The 25,190-nt window shown below is 41.3% G+C and overlaps 2 protein-coding genes across 4 annotated transcripts in view; one reads left to right on the top strand and one right to left on the bottom strand.

Moving 5' to 3' along the window:
* LOC116762693 (HLA class II histocompatibility antigen, DO beta chain) overlaps positions 1–10,987 on the top strand; it is a 34,446-nt gene extending 23,459 nt beyond the window's left edge. For both annotated transcript variants that reach the window (XR_004352322.1, XR_004352321.1), the window contains exons 7-8: positions 8,132–8,134; positions 10,930–10,987. The gene's annotated coding sequence lies outside the window, so the exon portion shown is untranslated. The remainder of the gene's footprint in view (positions 1–8,131; positions 8,135–10,929) is intronic.
* Positions 10,988–23,460: 12,473 nt separating this feature from the next.
* GCLC (glutamate-cysteine ligase catalytic subunit) overlaps positions 23,461–25,190 on the bottom strand; it is a 38,845-nt gene continuing 37,115 nt past the window's right edge. For both annotated transcript variants that reach the window (XM_032649237.1, XM_032649236.1), the window contains one exon: positions 23,461–25,074. In XM_032649237.1, the coding sequence (XP_032505128.1) occupies positions 24,863–25,074 (212 nt within the window). In that variant the 3' untranslated portion in view covers positions 23,461–24,862. The remainder of the gene's footprint in view (positions 25,075–25,190) is intronic.

Genomic DNA, 25,190 nt, shown 5'->3' with positions numbered 1-25,190 from the left:
TTTGATCCACTTCTTAGAGTAATGGAAATAAAAACAAAAATAAACAAGTGGACCTAATGAAACTTGAAAGCTTCTGCACAGCAAAGGAAACCATAAACAAGATGAAAAGACAACGCTCAGAATGGGAGAAAATATTTGTAAATGAATCATTGGACAAAGGATTAATCTCCAAAATATATAAACAGATCATGCAGTTCAATATTAAAAAAAAAAAACAAAACAAGCCAATCCAAAAATGGGCAGAAGACCTAAATAGACATTTCTCCAAAGGAGACATACAGATGGCCAAGAAGCACATGAAAAGTTGCTCAACATCACTAATTATTAGAGAAATGCAAATCAAAACTACAATGTGGTATCACGCCACACCGGTTAGAATGGGCATCATCAGAAAATCTACAAACAACAAACGCTGGAGAGGGTGTGGAGAAAAGGGAACCCTCTTGCACTGTTGGTGGGATTGTAAATTGATACAGCCACTATGGAGAACAGTATGGAGGTTTCTTAAAGAACTAAAAATAGAATTACCATATGACCCAGCAGTCCCACTACTGGGCATATACCCAGAGGAAACCATAATTCAAAAAGACACATACACCCCAATGTTCATTGCAGCACTATTTACAATAGCCAGGTCATGGGAGCAACCTAAACGCCCATCGACAAATGAATGGATAAAGAAGATGTGGTACATATATACAATGGAATATTACTCAGCCATGAAAAGAAATGAAATTGGGTCATTTGTAGAGACATGGATGGATCTAGAGACTGTCATACAGAGTGAAGTAAGTCAGAAAGAGAAAAACAAATATCGTATATTAATGCATATATATGGAACCTAGAAAATGGTACAGATGAACTGGTTTGCAGAGCAGAAATTGAGACACAGATGTAGAGAAAAGACGTATGGACACCAAGGGGGGAAAGCGGTGGGCGGTGGGGGTGGGGGTGTGATGAATTGGGCAATTGGGATTGACATGTATACACTGACGTGTATAAAATGGATTACTAATAAGAAAAAAAAAAAAAGATGTACCTAATATAAAAGGGGTTTTTAATATGTGTTTGCTGAATAAATTAATCAATTAATTAATTTACTGGTGCACACTATATTTAGTGTTTAGTGATATAAAAAAATAAAATTTTGATTACATAAAATATTTGAATATTCTTCCATTTAAAATGGTTAAATAAGATATTCAGACAAGTCAAGCTTTCAAATCTGTCCATTACAACATATTTTCTCATTGTCATTTAGGCAACCACTTTTACAAACCTTGCATTGTTTCTATATACACATGTGAGTAGAATAGAATGGAATAGAATGGGTATAGCTAGATATTCTTATTCTCCTCCTCTCTCCTTTTGCTAATTTATTAAGCAAAATGTTGTATACTACATATACTCTCCTGTACCTTGCTCCAAATATATTTTGGAGATTATTCCATAGCAGGGTACAGAGAGCTTCTCATTTTTTTCTAGCTGCAGGGTACTTCATCATTTATATCGGTGTATTCATGCATTCCCTTTTGCTTCCCAGCATTTTCTGTTTTCTGCTAAGGTAAGGTCCACACAGGATTCTCTCATGACAGACAGTTTGTCACACTATCTGGTGGGGGGCCTCAGAAATACATCTTTTCCACTACAGTGGCTTTGTCCTGATAGCTTTCTGAAAAGAGCACACCCCAAGTCAGAGTCAGCATGCCACTGATTTTTATTCAAAATATAGAAAAAAAAATTGAGGTGTTGAAATCTACCCTTAATAATAAAAGGAAAGTTCTAGAAGTACCCAGGTTTAGATATTTTCTTTTAAAAAAATCAGGGAAAAGAGACAAAAGAATGTGATTGAAGGCATCATATACTTACAAGTTACCTGCATGTCTTGTATTTGTTGTCCCCTTTCTGTATCCCATGGTGTGAAGGGACTTGTGTGTTTGTCTTTGAGAATGCAAAGATGTAGGAGTCCAGGAAGTGGGTTCAGTAAGGGCTTTCTCCTAGCTCAGGGCAACACGCCTAAATACAGAATGCAGAAAACCCCCCGAGATAAAACAGGGAAGGAAGCAAGGAAACCTTCCAGATCACATGTGTCCAAAATTCCGGAATGTAAATGAAAATGGTCTTTGTTTTGTGATGCAACTCTCCCTTTCTCTTTTCCTTCTATTTCTTGTCCTTGATGCTGTATGAAGCAGAAGATTCACTCCCTGTGTATCTCAGAAAATAAATATAAGGAAATGAGGGCCAAAGGAGGCAGCAAGGGTAGAAAGCAAAGAGGATCAGGAAAGAATGAAATAAGGTACTGGAATCAACACTGGGAACTTCCAGGTCCAGGTTAGGGGCTGAGGAAGCCATCCAGGACATTTCCTGCAGGGTCATTCAACCAGATCCTGAGCAAACCAGATCCTGAGAAAGTACTCTTGTTGTGAAGAATGAGTGCTAAGCAGGAAAACTTTTCGTGCTGTTAAGAAGCTGGGACAGAAGGTTCTTCTTTGTTTTTAAAATTTTTTTTATTGAAGTAGAGTTGATTTACAGTGCTATGCCAATCTCTGCTGTACAGCAAAGGGACTCAGTTACACACATATAGACATTCTTTTTTATATTCTTTTCCATTATGGTTCATCACAGGAGATTGGATATAGTTCCCTGCACTATACATTAGGACCTTGTTGTTTATCCATCCTATATATAATAGTTTGCATCTGCTAATCCCAAACTCCCACTCCATTCTTCCCCCACCTCCCCTCCCCCTTGACAACCACAAATCTGTTCTCTATGTCTATGAGTCAGTTTCTGTTTTGTAGATAGGTTCATTTGTGCCATATTTTAGATTCCACATATAAGTGACATCATGTGGTATTTGTCTCTTTCCGACTTACTTCACTTAGTGTGATCACCTCTAGTTGATGGGACAGAAGGTTCTTGCTTGAGTGTTACCATCTTCACTTCAGCTCAGGAGTCCTACAGGAGACAGAGGAGAGGGTTTTTTCCAGACCTATCTCTTCATGCTGCTTCGTTCCCTCTTTTGGGGGGCCTCACGTTAAAGCCCTGTAGTAAGAAGGGGGAAATCATTCTTTTTCTTTTGGCGGTACGCGGGCCTCTCACTGTTGTGGCCTCTTCCGTTGTGGAGCACAGGCTCCGGACGCGCAGGCTCAGGGCCATGGCTCACGGGCCCAGCCACTCCGCAGCATGTGGGATCTTCCCGGACCGGGGCACAAACCTGTGTCCCCTGCATCGGCAGGCGGACCCTCAACCACTGCGCCACCAGGGAAGCCCGGGAAATCATTCTTAAGCCTCCCTGAGCCAAAGATACTTTAGAGCACAGGCCTCTTATATTATTTATTTATTTATTTTTAACTGAAGTATAGTTGATTTACAATGCTGTGTTCATTTCTGCTGTATAGCAAGGTGATTCAGTTATATACACACACACACATTTTCTTTTCCCTTATGGTTTATCCCAAGATACTGAATATAGTTCCCTGTGCTATACAGTAGGACCTTGTTGTTTAGCCATCCTATATGTAATAGTTTGCATCTGCTAACCCCAAACTCCCAATCCATCCCTCCCCCACGCCTTCCCCCTTGGCAAACACAAGTCTGTTCTCTTACTAGCTGGTGCAAAGTTTTATTGCAAACCACCTAATCAGAATTCAAAGTCTTTCTCATTTTGTCTGTCTCCTGTCTTGTCATCTCCACCACCATTTCTAGGAGACCAAATCCATCTCTAAAAGAGGCTGAAGGGGCATTACCTGTTGGCTGAAGTCCAGAGTATCCTAGGAAAGGGAAGGGAGGACGTATACTTAAAAGATACGGAGGCAAGTCTGTTCCCGGATACAATGTCCCCAGCCCCGGACTCTCCCCTCTCACCTGAGATTTCTCTACATCACCATCCATATCACCTGATGCCAGGGTGGAGAGGAGAGCAGACCCTGAGAGCATGTGACCTAGGAAGCTTCCGTCACGCAAATCCAGCATCATTTCATCAGCCTTAGCGTCTCTTCTTGCATTTGCCCCAGGATCTCCATCTGAGATCTCCATGCATGATAACCCTTCTCTTATCTGTACAGGCCATCACCTCTTATATTTCACTCATAAATAACCGCGGACTGTTGACTTCTGGATTTCCAGGAAATTTGAGATTGACTAGGTAAAGGTTGCTCGATGTGTTCTCTGAATATCGATGACCCTGTATGATGACCCTGTAGGATAGGGTCATCGATATTCAGAGAACTCACTGAGCAAAGCCATATTTCTTCCTCCAAGAAACCTGTGGGGCATCTCAGCTGCTAACAGCTTCCTTACCATTTTAATGCCCGATTAAGAGCAGCCCCACCCCAGGGAAGAGCAGACCCATAACACAGGCCCCGATTCTACTCAGCATCTTGTCTCGTGGAGGTTCACACCGTGTCCCTGAGAAAAGAAGCTAGTTTGGGTGATTATTACCCTGAATCCAACTTCTCTGAGACTCTGAGAGCTTTGACTGGGGGGAGAAGCCTGATATGAAAGAACTAGAATAATTGGCCATTCCTAGAAAAGGAATGGCTACAAGGTTCAGGCAGTGAATCGCTTAAATATCACAGCCCTGGCATAAGGCCACACGTCTTCAACATCTGATGGACGAGGAGCCTGGGACTGGTTGAGATTGAACTCCCCATCAGGACAGGAGCATCCCTGTAGAGGATGTGCCCCTTCTCAGGTCACAATAACAACTCAGAGCAGGAGTGTCAGAAGCACAAGCCCAGCCTGACGCAGGGGACTGGTGCCCAGGGCCAAGGGGTGACCATGACCTGTGATGTCATGGGAGGTTCAAAACAGGGACATCCTCTTTTCTGCTTGTCAGGCAGAACTGCCTCCCCAAGGAGTATAGGTATTTGTAGAAACCATCACGAGATGTCTGTAAACAATCAGGAGATTTCTATCACAGGATATCACAGGGCAGCCCCAATAACCTAAGATGAAGGAGAGAAGAACATGGAGAAAATGCACATATGCTGTGGGGAGAGGAGAAACCTCGGGGGTAAACAAGTCTCCTCCCTGATGGGTAAGGGATTTTCGAGGTCAGAAGGCTTCTCACTCCATTCCACTGTGACAGGGCTCGTCCAGCTGGGGTGCTCCACGTGGCAGGTGTAGACCTCTCCACTTTGAGGAACTATTTCAAGCATCACCATGGTCTGGAAGGTCCAGTCTCCATTAGGGATCAGGCCTGTGGAGACCACCCCCTGCCTCCTCTTCCTGGCCATTCTGGAAGCACCTGACTTCAGTGTGGCCTGGATAGAAACCATTCACAGAGCAGACCAGGAGGCTGTGGTGCCACAGGGGCTGGGTCTTTGCAGGATACACAGTCACTGTAGGCTCCAGTAGGAGAGAAAATGTAGAGGGAATAGCGAGGGAGACAGTAAGTCTCCTGACGAGATGTAGCCTTGTGCAGACCAGACTGCCATGTGGCTTAGGAGAAGTCAGTGTCATGGGTCTTGAATTTAACCCCTATAACAGGGCCTATTAGAGTTGAGAGACGTCGAGCAAAATTGTGGGGTTTCTTTTCATAATTTGAAACAGTTACCTATTGTTGAAGTGTTTACGAATTTTGCAAGACGCAGGGTGCATTCAATAAAAGGGTGATTTCTGTAACTAGGCTGCCTGTGTTCAAATCCAGGCTTTACTTCTAACTGGTTAATCCTGGGAGAGTTTTTAAATCCCTCTGTGCCTCAGTTTTCTCTCCTCTAAAGGAGAATAATGATATGAATTTACCTCTTCAAGTTAAATGAGTCATATATACAATGGAATACTACTCAGTCATAAAAAAGAACGAAATAATGCCATTTGCAGCAACATGGATGGACCTAGAGATGATCATACTAAGTGAAGTAAGTCAGAAAGAGAAAGACAAATACCGTATGATATCAGTTATATGTGAAATCTAAAATATGACACAAATGAACTTATCTACGAAAGAGAAACAGACTCACGAACATAGAGAACAGACTTGTGGTTGCCAAGGAGGGTGGGGCTGGGGGAGGGATGGAGTGGGAGGCTGGGGTTAGCAGATGTAAGCTATTATACTGTATATGGAATGGATAAACAACAAGGTCCTACTGTATAGCCCAGAGAACTATATTCAATATCCTATGATAAACCATAATGGAAAAGAATATTTTAAAACGGATGTGTATATGTATAACTGAATCACTTTGCTGTACAGCAGAGATTAACACAACATTGTAAATCAACTATACTTCAATAAAAAATATTGATCATCATATTAAAAAAAAAAAGAGCTAATGGACTTAAACCATGTAAGGAAATGGTTGGGGGAATTCCCTGGTGGTCCAGTGGTTAGGATCTGCGCTCTCACTGCTGAAGGCCTGGGTTCAGTCCCTGGTCAGGGAATTAAAGTCCCACAAGCCGCACAGGGAGGGCCAAAAAAGAAAAAAAAGAGATGGCCAGAACTTAGCCTTCAGTATATGTCAGTTACTTATTGAATGTTTTTACTGTGAAAGAAAGTGTGATTCACAGCTTAAGGGTAAATTAGGGAACAGTAGTGGGGTAGATAGAGATGTAGAGTGTGAAATCCTGGTTACACTGACTCAATGGACTCACATCTTAGAACAGCACAGAAATGGTTCTTCCCCTGAGAAGCAGAAATAGACAGAGGTCATTCTCTAACGCTATGAGTTGTGCTTCAAGGAAAGCATGAGTCCTGCAGAGGAAAAGGAACAAGGAAAGTTAATCATTTAAAAAGTTTTTATTGTTTTATACTCAGCTGATGGATCTCTCTCTCTCTCTCTTTTTTTTTTTACCCCCAAAAAAGCCACATCTAGTTTTTCAATTGTTATCATTTTAGAATTCTCTCTCCTTCTAAACTGACATTTGAGATCAGGGCAGGGTCTGGGACTCTTCACGTCTGAGACAGCCTCTAGCAGTCTCAGGCCCTCAATAAATACAATTATTTCAAAAGAAAAGAGAGGGACTTCCCTGGAGGTCCAGTGTTTAAGACTCCGCCCTCCCAATGCTCAGGGCCTGGGTTTGATCCCTGGTTGGGGGACTAAGATCCCACATACTGCAACTAAGCCTGCGTGCCACAACTAGAGAAGCCCTTGTGTGGCAACTAGACCCAGCACAGTCAAAATTAAATAAATAAATAAATAAATAAATAAAAAGGAGAAATGGGGGACACATTTGTACAGTACCACAAAATAGCAGATTTAAGACCGATGGTAAATCATTAGTCACAATTTTTCGGTTTCTATTTCAGTAAGTAAAAAATGTTAAATTCTCAACATGGAAAATATTGAACAGAATCTAATAGAAACCACAAACTGGAGAAAATGTTGAATCAAGTATCAGCAAAGTGTTAATAATCTTACTGCATAGACAACCCATAAAATTACTGAGAAAAACACTAGGACCCTAGTGGCAACAGATTAATAGATAATGCTTTGGGCAGTCATTACAATTGGGGGAAAAAAAAGAGAGAAGAACTTTAGAGATAAAAGAAATGTAAGTTAAAACTAATAAGATATAAATTTCTAACTAAGTGGCAATATGGAAAATAAAATCTAACAATGGGGAATGTGAGGTAAATTGTTCACAACCATACAAAGGGAAAGCACAACTACTTAAGTACTATTAACATTATAAAAATAGTAACATAAGTATGGTATTATTATTTTTTTTGCGGTACGCGGGCCTCTCACTGTTGTGGCCTCTCCCGTTGCGGAGCACAGGCTCCGGACGCGCAGGCTCAGCGGCCATGGCTCACGGGCCCAGCCGCTCCGCGGCATGTGGGATCTTCCCGGACCGGGGCACGAACCCGTGTCTCCTGCATCGGCAGGCAGACTCTCAACCACTGCGCCACCAGGGAAGCGCCTTTTATGGTATTATTAAGTAACAAAATTATATCTGAAAAGCTAGCTTCACAATCATTTCAAATATGTAAAAATATACACACTAAGAAAGCAAAAGAGTAGTTGGAAATTCAGACCTAAAAGTAGCCTCAGAAAGGTCGGAGGTGAGTGGGAGGTTCTTCTCCGCTGCACCCCTAGTGATTAGTCTCCCTCACAAATTTCATTCTCAAAGAAACGCGCCTGCACACAGACGCCGGCACATTTATTTCAGGGGTTTCAGGAGTAAGGGGGTGTGTGCCCAGAGCAGACTGGGGCTCCTCTCACGCTCTCCCAAGCCTCTTACATTCCTCACCTCTCCTCCCCTCCCCTCCCCCAACCACAGACACCTGGAGGTCCCTTCCCGCCTCTCTGACCACCCGCCCCAGTCAGCCCTTTCCTCTGTCTCTCCTCCCCGAGACTCTCCCAGGGCGGCAGCGGAGGATGCCTGGAGCCCTCCCTCCTGCATCCCTCTCCCCATAGCCCCCTCCCTCCCGGTCCTCTCAGACCCCAGGCCCACTCCCCCCACCATACACACACTCTCTCCCCTCTCACCAGCATACGTCGACAAAATCGCACTTTAGTTTTCCCACAGAAGGCTCTCACGTGTACCCTCGTAACTTGTACTTGTCCACAATCCTACACACTCACCCTAGACTCAGTCCCTCTGTCTCTGTGTCTCTCTGTCTCTGTCACAGCCCCCCCACCTCCCCCCCCTACCCCCGACCTCGCCGCCGCACGGTGCTGCTCTCCAAGAACTTGTTAATCCTGCAGAAGGTGTGCACGGCGGCCCGCGCCCGCTGCAGGGCATCCTTCTGGCGGTTCCAGAGCTCCGCGGCCGGCCGCCCCAGCTCGCTCACCGCCAGGTCCTCCCCTACGTGGCTGTCGAAGCGCACCAGCTCCTCCCGGTTATAGATGTACCTGTCCAGGAAGTGCACCTGCCGCGTGCTGTTGGAGAAATGACACTCGGACTTTACCTGCACCATGAAAAGTGCTGTGGGGACAGGAATGATGTTGTCACCCGGGCGCATGGGAAGAGAATGGCGGTGACGCCCACCGATGACAGGCGCCCGGGCACAGGCCGGGGGCGCTAGTACTCCCTCGGAGGCTCTACCGGCACCCCACGGGTTCATCTTCCACCTGCCAGCGGTGGAGGAAGGACGTGCTGGGCGGAAGAGACCCCTCTGCTCCTGAGCCATTCGGGCTCCACTTGGCTTCCATGCTCGCCTGGACATCTCCAAGTGTGAAGTGGACTGGGATTTGCCCCATCACCATCTCCTCTTAGGAGCCTCCTTCATTCTGTAAGTACTTGGTTAGGGCTGTGCTTGTGTCCAAATTTCGCTCTCCCTTGGGACTCCAAGGAAGGGAACACAGCCGTCTCCCCTCTACTTGTGGAGCTTAAAATTTAGTGAAAGTGATGGACAAAAGCCAAACACGCAAGAATTTATACAGAAGTGAGAAAAGTCAGGATAAAAGTGTGGCGTTCTATAGCAGAGAATGATAGGATGACCTAAATTAGGTTAGGGTGCCAGAGAAGTGGTCTCTGAAGACCACTTTAAGTGGTAACATAAAAGGGTACGTGGATGTGAGCTAGAGGAAGTGTGTGTGTGTGTGTGTGTGTGTGTGTGTGTGTGTGTTTAGGGGAAAAAGAGAGACACATTTTAGGTAATGGTAATACTGTGTGGAAAAGCTGAAAGAATTGATGAACTTCCTCTAGAAAGTTCACTGAAGCACAGAGAGTGAGAGGAAGGAGGGGAAAAGATTAGACTGGAAAAATCACATGGAACCAGGCACTTAAAATCCTTGTAGGTGACATTAGGATTTTGACTTTATGCTAAACGTAATGAGAACTATTGAAGAGTTTTAGGAGATTAAAACCATAACCCCAATACAGGTCCACAATTCCTTTTCTGCATTTCCAAATCTGGATAGCTCACAAAATCAGATTTTCTAAAAATTTGCTGCTAAAATTCGTTTGGCAAATCTGACCTGCTGAGGGAAGGGGTCAAACGTGTCTCAGAGCTCTTATTGGTTACATATGGTTCCGTAGCTTCACTGTGTGTAAAGATACATATAGACATAAATATACACATATATATCATATGAATGCACATATTTTTGATTTTTTGGTATTAAATTACAGTATCATTAACATTATGTTAGTTCCAAGTGTACGACATAATGATTCAATATTGTTAAAAGTTATACTCCATTTAAAGTTATTACAAAATAATGGTTATATTTCCCTGTGTTGTACAGTATATCTTGTTGCTTATTTATTTTATTCACAGTAGTTTGTATCTCTTAATCCCATACTTTTATCTTGCCCCTCTCCCCTTCCATTTCCACACTTGTAGCCACTAGTTCACTCTTTGTGAGTCTGTTTCTGTTTTGTCATATACATTTGTTTTATTTTTTAGATTCCACTTATAAGTGATAACATAGAGTATTTGACTTTCTCTGACTTATTCCACTAACCATAATACTCTGTAGGTCCATCCTCATTGTTGCAAATGGCAGAATTTCATTCTTTTTTATGGCTGAGTAATAGTCCACTGTGTATATGTGTGTGTGTGTGTGTGTGTGTGTGTGTATATATATATATATATATATATATATATATATATATATATATATATACACAAACCACATCTTTACCCATTCATTTGTTGATGGACACTTAGGTTGCTTCTGCATCTTGGATATTTGTAAATAATGCTGCAGTGAACATTGGGTTGCATGTATGTTTTCAAATGAATGTTTTTGTTTCTTTCAAAAATGAAAATATTTTTGTCTTTAGATTTAGTTGAATTGTGAAAATGTCAAAAAGAGTTAAAGAATAACCCTGTGGTTAAAGGTAAGAAGAATAAATGGAAGTTTCTGATATCATTAACAGTGTGGAAAGTAGCATTGCTGCAGAAATTTGAGGCATTTTACTGAAAAATATTGTAACAGCACCACTATTTATGACTTAAAAAGACAAGTTGTTGAAATCAAATAGAGGTGTGATGACCAAGAACTCGTGACATTTTGAAAAACATGGCGTAAGGGCTTCCCTGGTGGCGCAGTGGTTGAGAGTCCGCCTGCCGATGCAGGGGACACGGGTTCGTGCCCCGGTCCGGGAAGATCCCACATGCCGCGGAGCGGCTGGGCCCGTGAGCCATGGCCGCTGAGCCTGAGCGTCCGGAGCCTGTGCTCCGCAACGGGAGAAAAAAAAAAAAAAAACATGGCGTAAGGCAAAAAATAAAAATGAAGATCTTGAACTTGCTTTGATTGAATGGATTCAACAAGAAAGTAATGAATTTGTTCAACTGTCTAGTTTTGGGGGTAATGAAACAAGCTAAATAAAACCACGAAGAGTTGAACTGGAAGGTGAATGTGTGTAGAAAGTGTAAGTCTAGAAGTTTTAGAAGCAGCATAGTCTATATAAAGCAGTGTTTTCAACCTCAGCACTATAGACATTTTGGACCAGGTGGTTCTTTGTGGCTGGGGAGAGGGAGCTGTTCTGTGCATAGTAGCCTGTCTATCAGCTTTCCTGGCCTCTACCCACTAGTTGTCAAAAGAACCCCCCTGTGTGACAACTAAAAATGGCGCTATCTGGAGCCAATGTTCTGCGGCGGGTGAAGGAACGGGGAGAAATAGTGCTGAGCTGTCGTTGGGTGAGAACCATGGGTGTAAATCATATGAAAAAACTGTCCCGGAGAAACCACTCTCAAGTATGGAGCAGCTGAGAGTGACATAGAAAAATTTGCCAATATTATTTCTGTTGAAAATCTTGGTCCTACATGAAATATGTTTTTTGGGAAGCCGGTCCCAGTGAAGAGCTGTTTTTTCCAATAAAATAAATTTGTTCAGTCCAACCAAAGTTGACTGATTTCTTTGCCTTGGCAATTAGTCACTGTGATATTGTGATTTATGATAAGAAACATGTATTTGTTCTTCATCCCCGTTTCTGCCACAGGTCTCCTAAAACCCTGGAAATTTCCTAAGGGGTAAAATCAATAAATGAGTCTTTTATATTAATTAGGTGACTTTTGGATCCAGTCTAAGGAGATGTACTACTGGTCCATAGTCCTCCCTATCTCAATAAACAGCACCACCATCCACCTATAGTTACCATGCAAGACAAAATCCTGAGGGATAAGCTTTTGATGTTCTATCTTCCAACTCCCACCATTTAATTCATTAACAAGTCACTCAACAATCTATCCCAAATCTGTTCACTTCATCGCTACTACACTAAATGAAGTCACAGGCACATCTTCCCTGGAGAACCCTTCTACTCTCCCCTAACTGGTCTCTGTAACTTCACTTGGAACCCCTGCAATCCAATCTCCATGTGGCAGCTGGAATTAGTTTTTAAAATAAATATAAATGGACTCTCCTTGTAACCCCTTAGTAGCTTCACATAGCTCTGTAAATAAAAGTCAAATTTCTCACTATGGCCATCAGGGCCTAACATGATTTGACTCCTGACTTTCTCTCTAACCTCATCTTATTCCACTCCCCAACTTGCTTTCTCTGCTTCAGCTCCTCTAACCTTCTTTCCATCCCTTAAACACAGCAAACATCTTCCCACACTTTGACCTTTCCCCTGGTTCCTCTCCCTGGAGCATTTGTCCCTTAGATCCTTTCCATGTCTGGCTTATTCTCATCATTTATGTCTCAAATGAATGTCACAGGGAGAGCCCTGTAGATACTTGCAGTGAAGTCAGGTGAATACAATTTTCTCAGTCCCTTAACCCTCATATTTTTTTTCAGAGCATTTATTGCTGTTTGAAATGTTCTTCTTGGTTCAATGTTTATCGGGTTGTTGTCTTTCTCTCTTGTCATTAGGTAACTTCCATGATCATAAGGGACTTTTTTTCTGTTATTCAAATAGAATCCTCTGTGCCTAGGACAGAGCCTGGTATATAATAGTTGCTCAAAGAAGTATTTGTCATCTAAATGAATAAAGCCATAGTTTTGGGAATTGATCTTTGTGGGGCTCCTGGTAAAGCAAGAAGGGGCTCCAGTTCCAACACACTTTTGTAATCATGACACCTTATGTCTCTTCTACTTTCCTGTGAGAAATTCAGACTAACTTGCTCTTTCTCCTCTTACTACTTGGAAGAAACATTCACAGGTAAGGAAAAGGTGATTTTTAAGAGACAGGGGACATTTCATGAAGTTTCATTTCATCCAATGCGTCTGTTATAGTGCTGAGGGTTTGTGCAAACCGGGGATTTTTAGTAACGGTGATGACATAGTAGGGGAAAGAATAGGGAGAAACTGGAAGGAGAGGTAACCAAAGACGGCTAATTATGGAAAATAGATGGTATGGTGAATGAACCTATGAAATTTGGGCCCAAGAGTCCAAGAGGTCAATGAGTTCCCTTGATTTCCTTACTGGCTTTCAGCCCTATGGGATGGAAACAGCCTTCACACGTTCTGTATCCTGCTCAGGGTGTATGGTTTGAACCATATGAAATTGCTGATATTTGACTATTTGGAGTTTATAAAAATATAATTTCATAATTTATTCTATACTAGTTGAATCTCTTCTTGTGGGTTCAGGCCAGAGAAAGAGGAGATATAGGAGAAACTGATAGGATAGAAAGGTTCAAAATAGAATAAGCACTAACCTGTGTCAGGTTTTCAGTTCTTATGAGTTCTTTAAGGCATCACAGAATGCCCCTTAGATGCTCCTTAACTACAGGGTCATTCTCAGTACTAAGGATCCCCGCTTCAGGTCCAGAGTGCTTTACGCAGGAGAAATAGGGAGAAAACTAACCCCAGCTTTTGTCAGAGTACCTCCAGTACAGGCATACAGGCCTTATGAACAGTGGGGTTTAGGGAGAAAGAAAAGGAGACAATAGATAACCAACAAGGACTTACTGTACAGCACAGGGAACTCTACTCAATATTTTGTAATAACCTATAAGGGAAAAGAATCTGTAAAAGAATATATATATATATATATAATATATAATATATATATATAACTGAAGTGCTGTGCTGTACACCTGAAACTAACTCGATATTGTAAATCAACTATACTTCAACTTAAAAAAAAGAAAAGAAAAGGAGACAATGGTGAGGTCTCTTGATACATCCTCACGTATTAGTGAGAGGTAGCCTCATCACAGATCCCATGGACATAACACAGGATCTTCTAGGAGAGATCTTCCTAATTCCTTTTGAGTCCCCATAAAATTTTCAGAGGATTATTCCCATTTTCTGGCATAACTCAACAGAATAAAGGGAACCACGGATGGGAATTATTTTGAAATCATTAGTAATCATTTTAGATTATTTTTGAAAGCATTTCTAAATCCTCTCAAAACCCCGAGGGAATGGGATATAAGGCTGGAGAGGTTTTATTAGAAGAGAGTTGACAAGAAATAGCCTATATGTATATATACGACGGCACCTTATGCTGGTCTTACAAAGAGGGCAAGTATCCAGGCTCCTTTTGTTTGTGGAAGGAATTGAGGATCCATATGATAAAGGTAAGTAGTCACTGAAGAAGATGTCGGTGTTTTAAGTGACATGGCCTGGACCCAGACAAAGCTAACTCCCTCCCTTCCCCCACACCCCAAAATAGCTCACCATCCAAGGCGTGCACTTACCTCTCCAGCCCAAGCCAGGAGCGGGCTCAGCACCATGAGTATCACTGTCAGTATTACTGTCCAGGAGCCTGCGGGGAACCAAAGGCACACCATGCAGAAGAAGAGAAGACAGGGTGCACGGGAGCAGACAAATCTCAGGGAGGACTAGGACCCTCCTCTAACCCACATCTCAAATATTACCGACCAAGGAACTCATTTCTTTGTTCCTGGATTGGGTGGTCTCAGTTTTGGAGAACCAATCAGATTCATCTGTGAATATCATCATCAGTTGCTGGTTAGATACTCAATATGAAGTTCCTCTTTTGAAACTCAATTTCCTTCCTTAGGAGGATTGTTTTAATTTCGTGCTTTAAAGGTTTGATCCAGTTGTATTTGTAACATTTTAACTGGGGCCCTATTGTGAGCCAGCTCCGTGCTGGTCAGCGACGGTCACCCAAGTTTTTCAGGATTGTCTCCAGATACTGTCACTGAGTTTAGTGGGACCTCCAGGATACACATAGAGAAAGCGGCTTATCGGGGGTAATCCTTGTGGAATGGAGGGTCTTGAAGGTACCTTTGTAGAGCATGTAAATAACAATGTAATAGGGTCAATGTCCAAATCACATTCTGCAGGGGGCTGAGAGATGATAAAGGACTCAAATCGGCCTTTGGCACAGCAACTCTGCTTTAGAATAATCAATCTTTTATGTGAAAAAGTGATCAATCCATTCCTCCTAGTTCCCTTTTTGACTTCCTCATTTAATTGGGGATATTTCCCTTTCTTTCTCTTTAAAAAATTTTTAAATTTTATTTCATTTATTTTTTATACAGCAGGTTCTTACTAGTTATCTATTTTATACATATTAGTGTATATATGCAAACCCAATCTCCCAATTCATCCCACCATCACCACCCCCCACCATCAGTTTCCTCCCTTGGTGTTCATACGTTTGTTCTCTACATCTGTGACTCTATTTTAGCCCTGCAAACCTGCTCATCTGTACCATTTTTCTAGGTTCCACATATATGCGTTAATATACGATATTTGTTTTTCTCTTTCTGACTTACTTCACTCTGTGTGACAGTCTCTAGATCCATCCACGTCTCTACAAATGACCCAATTTCGTTCCTTTTTATGGCTGAGTAATATTCCATTGTATATATGTACCACATCTTCTTTATCCATTTGTCTGTTGATGGGCATTTAGGTTGCTTCCATGACCTAGCTCTTGTAAACAGTACTGCAACGAATATTGGGGTGCATGTTTCTTTTTGAATTATGGTTTCCTCTGGGTATACACCCAGTAATGGTATTGCTGGGTCATATGGTAATTCTATTTTTAGTTTTTTAAGGAACCTCCATACTGTTCTCCATAGTGGCTGTATCAATTTACATTCCCACCAACAGTGCAAGAGGGATCCCTTTTCTCCACACCCTCTCCAGCATTTGTTGTTTGTAGATTTTCTGATGATGCCCATTCTAATTGGTGTGAGGTGATACCTCATTGTAGTTTTGATTTGCATTTCTCTAATAACTAGTGATGTTGAGCAGCTTTTCATGTGCTTCTTGGCCATCTGTATGTCTTTGGAGAAATGTCTATTTATGTCTTCTGTCCAGTTTTTGATTGGGTTGTTTGTTTTCTTAATATTGAGCTGCATGATCTGTTTATATATTTTGGAGATTAATCCTTTGTCCGTTAATTCATTTGCAAATATATTCTCCCATTTTGAGGGTTGTCTTTTCCTCTTGACTGTAGTTTCCTTTGCTTTGCAAAAGTTTCATTAGGTCCCACTTGTTTATTTTGTTTTTATTTCCATTACTCTAGGAAGTGGATCAAAAAATATCTTGCTGTGATTTATGTCAAAGAGTGTTCTTCCTATGTTTTCCTCTAAGAGTTTCATAGTGTCTGGTCTTACATTTAGGTCTCTAATCCAGTTTGAGCTTATTTTTGTGTATGGTGTTAGGGAGTGTTCTGATTTCATTCTTTTACATGTAACTGTCCAGTTTTCCCAACACCACTTATTGAAGAGATTCTTTTCTGCATTGTATATCCTTGCCTCCTTTGTCATAGCTTAGTTGACCATAGGTGCGTGGGTTTATCTCTGGGCTTTCTATCCTGTACCAGTGATCTATATTTCTGGTTTTGTGCCAGTACCATATTGTCTTGATTACTGTAGCTTTGTAGTATAGTCTGAAGTCAGGGAGTCTGATTCCTCCAGCTCTGTTTTTTTTCCCTCAATATTGCTTTGGCTATTCGGGGTCTTTTGTGTCTTCATACAAATTTTAAGATTTTTTGTTCTAGTTCTGTAAAAAGTGCCATTGGTAATTTGACAGGGATTGCATTGAATCTGTAGATTGCTTTGGGTAGTATAGTCATTTTCACAATATTGATTCCTCCAGTCCAAGAACATGGTGTATCTCTCTCCATCTGTTTGTGTCATGTTTGATTTCTTTCATCAGTGTCTTATTGTTTTCTGAGTACATGTCTTTTAACTCTTTAGGTAGGTTTATTCCTAGGTATTTTATTCTTTTTGTTGCAGTGGTGAATGGGATTGTTTCCTTAATTTCTCTTTCTGATCTTTCGTCGTTAGTGTATAGGAATGCAAGAGATCTCTGTGCATTAATTTTGTATCCTGCAACTTTACCAAATTCATTGATTAGCTCTAGTAGTTTTCTGGTGGCATTTTTAGGATTCCCTATGTATAGTATCATGTCATCTGCAAACAGTGACAGTTTCACTTCTTCTTTTCCAATTTGTATTCCTTTTACTTCTTTCTCTTCTCTGATTGCCGTGGCTAGGACTTCCAAAATTATGTTGAGTAATAGTGGTAAAGGGGACATCCTTGTCTTGTTCTTAATCTTAGAGGAAATGCATTCATTTTCTCACCATTGAGAATGATGTTGGCTGTGGGTTTGTCATATATGGCCTTTATTATGTTGAGGTAAGTTCCCTCTATGCCCACTTTCTGGAGGGTTTTTATCATAAATGGGTGTTGAATTTTGTCAAAATCTTTTTCTGCATCTATTGAGATGATCATGTGGTTTTTCTTCTTCAATTTGTTAATATGGTGTATCACATTGATTGATTTGCATATATTGCAGAATCCTTGCATCCTTTGGATAAACCCCACTTGATCATGGTGTATGATCCCTTTAATGTGTTGTTGGATTCTGTTTGCTAGTATTTTGTTGAGGATTTTTGCATGTATATTCATGAGTGATATTGGTCTGTAATTTTCTTTTTTTGTAGTATCTTTGTCTGGTTTAGGTATCAGGGTGATGGTGGCCTCATAGAATGAGTTTGGGAGTGTTTCTTCCTCTGCAATTTTTTGGAAGAGTTTGAGAAGGATGGGTGTTAGCTCTTCTCTAAATGTCTGATAGAATTCACCTGTGAAGCCATCTGGTCCTGGACTTTTGTTTGTTGGAAGATTTTTAATCACAGTTTCAATTTCATTACTTGTGATTGGTCTGTTCATATTTTCTTTCTTTTTTTTTTAACATCTTTATTGGGGTATAATTGCTTTACAATGCTGTGTTAGTTTCTGCTTTATAACAAAGTGAATCAGTTATACATATACATATGTTCCCGTATCTCTTCTCTCTTGTGTCTCCCTCCCCCCCACCCTCCCTATTGTTCATATTTTCTATTTCTTCCTGGTTCAGTCTTGGAAGGTTATATCTTTTTAAGAATTTGTCCATTTCTTCCAGGTTGTCCATTTTACTGGCATAGAGTTGCTTGTAGTAGTCTCTTAGGATGCTTTGTATTTCTGCCGTGTCTGTTGTACTTCTGCTTTTTCATGTCTAATTTTATTGATTTGAGTCCTCTCCCTCTTTTTCTTCATGAGTCTGGCTAATGGTTTATCAATTTTGTTTATCTTCTCAAACAATCAGCTTTTAGTTTTATTGACATTGCTATTGTTTTCTTTGTTTCTATTTCATTTATTTCTGCTCTGATCTTTTTGATTTCTTTCCTTCTGCTAACTTTGGGTTTTGTTTGTTCTTCTTTGTCTAGTTCCTTTAGGTGTAAGGTTACATTGTTTATTTGAGATTTTTTTTTTTTTTTTTTTCTGCTGTACGGGCCTCTCACGGTTGTGGCCTCTCCCATTGCGGAGCACAGGCTCCAGACGCACAGGCTCATCGGCCATGGCTCACGGGCCCAGCCGCTCCGTGGCATGTGGGATCTTCCCGGACCGGGGCACGAACCCGTGTCCCCTGCATCGGCAGGCGGACTCTCAACCACTGCGCCACCAGGGAAGCCCTATTTGAGATTTTTCTTGTTTCTTGAGGTAGGCTTGTATAGCTAAACTTCCCTCTTAGAACTGATTTAGCTGCATCCCATAGGTTTTGGATCGTCGTGTTTTCATTGTCATTTGCCTCTAGGTATTTTTTGATTTCCTCTTTGATTTCTTCAGTGATCTCTTGGCTATTTAGTAACGTATTGTTTAGCCTCCATGTGTTTGTGTTTTTTACGTTTTTTTCCCTGTGATTCATTTCTAATCTCATAGCACTGTGGTCGGAGAAGATGCTTGATATGATTTCAATTTTCTTAAATTTACCGAGGCTTGATTTGTGACCCAAGATGTGATCTATCCTGGAGAATGTTCCGTGTGCACTTGAGAAGAAAGTGTAGTCTGCTGTTTTTGGATGGAATGTCCTATAAATATCAATTAAACCTATCTGGTCTATTGTGTCATTTAAACCTTCTGCTTCCTTATTTATTTTCATTTTGGATGATCTGTCCATTGGTGTAACTGAGGTGTAAGCCCCCCAGTATTATTGTGTTACTGTCGATTTCCTCTTTTATAGCTGTTAGCCATTGCCTTATGTATTGAGGTGCTCCTATGTTGGGTGCATATATATTTGTAATTGTTATATCTTCTCGGATTGATCCCTTGATCATTATGTAGTGTCCTTCCTTGTCTCTTGTAACATTCTTTAAAGTCTATTTTATCTGATATGAGTATTGCTACTCCAGCTTTCTTTTGATTTCCATTTGCATGGAATATCTTTTTCCATTCCCTCACTTTCAGTCTGTATGTGTCCCTAGCTCTGAAGTGGGTCTCTTGTAGACAGCATATATATGGGGCTCGTTTTTGTATCCATTCAGCCAGCCTGTGTCTTTTGGTTGGAGCATTTAATCCATTCACATTTAAGGTAATCATCGATACATATGTTCCTATGACCATTTTGTTTATTGTTTTGGGTTTGTTTTCGTTGGTCCTTTTCTTCTCTTGTGTTTCCCACTTAGAGAAGCTCCTTTGGCATTTGTTATAGAGCTGGTTTGGTGGTGCTGAATTCTCTTAGCTTTTGCTTGTCTGTAAAGCTTTTGATTTCCCCATCGAATCTGAATGAGATCCTTGCCAGGTACAGTAATCTTGGTTGTAGGTTCTTCCCTTTCATCACTTAAATATATTGTGCCACTCCGTTCTGGCTTGTAGAGTTTCTGCTGGGAAATCAGCTGTTAACTTTATGGGAGTTCCCTTGTATGTTGTTTTTCCCTTGATGCTTTCAATAATTTTTCTTGTCTTTAATTTTTGCCAATCTGATTACTATGTGTCTTGGCATGTTTCTCCTTGGGTTTATCCTGCCTGGGACTCTCTGTGCTTCCTGGACTTGGGTGGCTATTTCCTTTCCCATGTTAGGAAAGTTTTCAACTATAATCTCTTCAAATATTTTCTCGGGTCCTTCTGACTCTCTTCTCCTTCCGGGACCCCTTTAATGCAAATGTTGTTGCGTTTAATATTGTCCCAGAGGTCTCTTAGGCTGTCTTCATTTCTTTTCATTCTTTTTTCTTTATTCTGTTACACAGCAGTGAATTCCACCATTCTGTCTTCCAGGTCACTTATCCGTTCTTCTGCTTCAGTTATTCTGCTATTGATTCCTTCTAGTGTAGTTTTCATTTCAGTTATTGTATTGTTCATCTCTGTTTGTTTGTTCTTTAATTCTTCTAGGGGTTTATTCTTTAATTCTTCTTTAATTCTTCTGGGTCTTTGTTAAACATTTCTTGCATCTTCTCGATCTTTGCCTCCATTCTTTTTCTGAGGTTCTGGATCATCTTCACTATCATTATTCTGAATTCTTTTTCTGGAAGGTTGCCTATCTCCACTTCATTTTGTTGTTTTTCTGGGGTTTTTTAAATCTTGTTCCTTCATTGGGTACAAAGTCCTCTGCATTTTCATTTTGTCTATCTTTCTGTGAATGTGGTTTTCCTTTCACAGGCTGCAGAATTGTAGTTCTTCTTGCTTCTGCTGTCTGCCCTCTGGTGGATGAGGCTATCTAAGAGTCTTGTGCAAGCTTCCTGATGGGAGGGACTGGTGGTGGGTAGAGCTGCATGTTGCTCTGGTGGGCACAGCCCAGTAAAACTTTAATCTGCTTGTCTGATGATGGGTGGGGCTGGGTTTCCTCCCTGTTGGTTGTTTGGCCTGAGTTGACCCAGCACTGGAGCCTACTCGGCTCTTTGGTGGGGCCAATGGTGGATGCAGCCTGCCCACCAGCCACTCCGTGACCCTGGCTTCCTGTTCCTCTGGACCCCGGGAGCAAGGGGGCAGCTGGTGGGGGCGGGGTGGGAGGATGACGTCACGGGACTTTTTTTTAAAGAATGAGGTTGCAGATGATTAGGCCGAATGCCTTGGGTTCTAGGAGAAAGGTACTGATGAGGACGGGGTACCCAGGGCATCTTTCAGGGTAGCATTGGAGTAAATAAAATGGGAAGCCCATGGAAAATGTCCTGTGCCCATAATGGGATTTTTTTTTTTTACTATTGAGTTGTATGAATTTTTGTATATATTTTGGATATTAACCCCTTTATCAGATACATGATTTGCCAATATTTCCTCCCATTCAGTAGGTTTTTTCATTTTCTGAAGGCTGCGAAGGAATTTTTGTAGTTTGACGTAGTCCTACTTGTTTATTTTTACTTTTGTTGCTTTTGGTGTCAGATTCAAAAAATCATCATCAAGACCTATGTCAAGAAACTTAACACCTATGTTGTCTTCTAGGAGGCTATGGTTTCAGGTGTTACATTCAAGTCTTTAACCCATTTTGAGTTAATTTTTGTGTACGATGTGAATATTGATAGTAGTCTAATTTCATTCTTTTGCGTGTGGTTGTCCAGTTTTCCCAACACCATATATTGAAGAGACTGTCCTTTCCCCACTGTATATTGGCTCTTTTGTTGTAAATTAATTGACCAAGTATATGTGAGTTTATTTCTGGGCTCTCTATTCTGTTCCATTGATCTGTTCTTCCAAATTCCGTACAGATTTGATTACCACAGCTTTTTAATATGGTTTGAAATCAAAGCTGGAGGCACCATTACTCTTAATGCATCTTCCATACTTAACTTTATAATGTTTCATTTCATAAAATGTTAAGAATGAAAGGGGCTTTAGGGACTTCCCAGCCAATTTCAGCCACCACTTACCAAGAAAATGCAAATAGTCGGAGGAGTGTATCTTTCCCAGCCAAGGTCACCCACCAAGGCCTCCTCACGTCCAGTCCAGACCTCATGAGTTCCCTGCCAATTTACACTTTCCTAAATATCACTTGGCATGTACGTTCCGAAGTTTTTACAGGGAATGTTAAATATTTACACAAGAGCATAATGGAGAGGAGAGAGCAGCTGGTAGATCTCAGTGGCTTATCTTCAGGGAAAGCCAGGGGGAGCCTTAACCTAAATGGAAAATTCATTAGCAGCAGCCCCAAGAACCTTGCAGTGAAGCAGCCTATGTACGGTTCTGAAAGGGGCCTCTTCCTAGCCGAAAGCCTTGACGCCCAGGCATCCCAGGCACACATCGCACGTCCCTTCCCCCACGTCAGACACCACCAGCTGCTTGAAGGATATTGTCACATTTTCTTCTGCAAGATCCCCAAGAAACCTCCTGAGACATGGCCTCTCACCACATCCTGGGTTTCCACACTTTCCACTCTTAGTTACTTTTGTGTAGGTGGTTTAGAAGGCGGCGGCTAAGGCCAGCTCCCTCCACTGAGGGACAGAAGGCTCACAAACAGCCTCAGGGAGGAACCAGTGGCAGGGGTAGAGGCAGCCTGGGACCAGGAGGAAACCGCTTGTTAATCCAGGAGACTGGATGGGTTAAGTTAGGGCCAGTTGTGTTCTAAGTGAGGGTCCAGGATCAGCCGCAGCTATTTCCACCAAGGAAAAGGCCCTCTTTGCTTATCTCAGTGTTCATCGTTCTGTTCCCAAAGCCCTGAACCCTCAGCTGAGTTCAGGCAGGAAAGCTTATGAAAGGTGGTACTTTCTGTCTTGGATATAGATAGGGTGCCGTTACTTGGTTTTCAGATAAACACACATTCGAATTGAAGACCAGTGTCATTTGAGACTTAGAATTGATTTGTGTCTGAGGTACAGAAGTGATCTAAGTCCTTGTTACTTGACGTGGCCCACACACCAGCAGCGTCAGCATTACCCGGGGGCCTCTTAGAAATGCAGGAACGTGGGCCCCCATGTCAGGCCCACAGAGCCAGAGGTGCACTTCAGTAAGACACATGTATGCAGGTTAGTTTGACAATGACCCTGCCCTAGGATCGTTCAGATAAAAGTAGACAAGCAGATGAAGCTGAGAAAAGTGGGTGGACAAGATGAACTAGGGGTTGGGGGTAGGAGAGGGATGTGAGTCCAAAGACATGGGTTGGAAACAGTTCTCTGCAGGGCCCGCTGAGCCAGTCTGAGCGGGACAGCACCCCAGTGCGCACACAGCCCGATTTACCTGTAACTCACCATGTGACCATTGACTTGGCACAGCGACAGTTTGGAGTAAAAGAAAAATTCACTTCCAGTGGTCATTTCTCCTCTCCCCACAGGGGTTGACAGCTACTAGGGAGGTGAGGCATCTGTTTTCATCACTATGAGTCTTTCTAGAAGGAGCTGAGGATCATGATGAAGAAATTATTTCCTGGCATATCTGGGCTAATTAAAAAAAACCCACCCTCACCACCATCCGTTTAGTTGTAGGACTCACACATTCAAGAGTTTTCACAATGCCAATTTCATTCTTTTATTTCCTCATACCACAAACACTTTACTGCCTTTTTACAAACTGAATTTACACAAGCAAATTGCAAAGGAAAAACAGGTGTTCTTTAATCCTCCAAAATGCATGTATGAGATATAGCACAAACCCTAGTATCTATACACAAACAGGTTTAGCTGAAGCTTTATGGCAATTTCTTAAAATTAGCATGACAGTTTAGATATTTATGCCTGTAAAGTTTGCATAATCTACTATACATAGTTTTTTCAGAAGCAGTTTTAAGACTTTTAACTAATTGGGGGAAAAAAACTTCAACAAAAAGCTCTAACAACTCTGTGAAACTTAAATTATTTACAATTAAACATTTAGAGTCCTGATTCACAAAACTTAGCGCATATCATGATTAATTTATGAGTTTCACAGAGAAGGTAAGTAGTATGTAGAATAATCCCCAGGTAAAATCTAGAATGAATGGCTTTTAGAAGAATGTCTGTAATATGCTTACTGGAAACTAGAGAAAAAGTAGCAAAACAAAAACTTCAGCAGCTGCGTTTGATTTGAAAATTTAAGTAGACAGCCGCAATCAGAATAAACAGGTGACCACAACAGAAGAGGTGGTGGCATTTTTGACATTACTCTTGGTATGTACAAGAAGAAAAACGATTCTCCCCTTTTTCCATAAAAAAATTACCCCCAATAATCACTACACGTGAACTCAGAGTCTTTCTCCAGAGTTGTCTTCAAACTTGATGCCAAAATTAGCAAACGTAGACAGAAAGTACTGTCAGTTCAGTGGGTTCTGTTTAGTGGGAAAAGCTTGGGACAGGATTACCGAGGGGTTAGCTATTCCAATTACAAAAGAATCGTCATAGATAAGGTGCCGGAAATCTAAGCTTCCCCTCAAAGCACTTTGGTGGATTCAATAGTGATTTCATGTATATGCCAAAGGAGATGACTCAAAGAAAATTAGCAGGACAAACTGTTTTCAAGGTGAAGTGATAGATTTCAGTGAATCAGGTCCAGGTAAAGTCTTTTAAAAAAACCCAAAAATTTATAGTAAACATTTTAAACTCTGGAATGCAGATATGGTATAGTTATCAGTAAGTTACATTTACAAAACCGTTTCCACAGTAGTTGCTCCAGAGTCAGAACTGAAAAATGTACAAGCCAGCTCACAAATGACTTTAGATACAGTGTTATTAAAATACATTGTTAATCATAAAAATACTTTACTATGTACATGTACACTGTATAAACTCTAGATTTGCCTAAACCCACTTCTGCCGAGCAGCTCAAGAAACAGTGCAGTGCTATTATCTGGTCCTCACACCATGCACACGGGCTGATCCTGCGGTCAGTCCTTCACTAACACGGTGAAGCATTTCTCCTTCTGCAGGATGTCTAGTTGGAAGAGTCAGTTTTACTTCCACTGTACTTTACTTTCCTAAATGCTGGCCCAAGTAACTCTGGGCATTCACATAATTCATTTGCGATTTGGTTACACTTTAAAAGAAGGCTATAGTTCATCTCGTCAGTTATTACACTGTCTTGCTTGTAGTCTGGATGGTTTGCGATGAACTCCCTCATCCATCTGGCAACTGTCATTAATTCTCCTGAAAAAAAAAATTTTTTTTTTAAACAACTTAATGGTAGTGGTTTTTTTTTTGTTTGTTTGGTCTTTTTCTTTTGTAAGTTGACATTTATTGGCCCACATAATACAATCCTGAAG

Source organism: Phocoena sinus, chromosome 11, assembly GCF_008692025.1.
Source record: "Phocoena sinus isolate mPhoSin1 chromosome 11, mPhoSin1.pri, whole genome shotgun sequence".
Taxonomy (NCBI): domain Eukaryota; kingdom Metazoa; phylum Chordata; class Mammalia; order Artiodactyla; family Phocoenidae; genus Phocoena; species Phocoena sinus.
The sequence above is the reverse complement of the archived record's forward strand: the minus strand, read 5'-3'. Positions and strand labels throughout refer to the sequence as shown.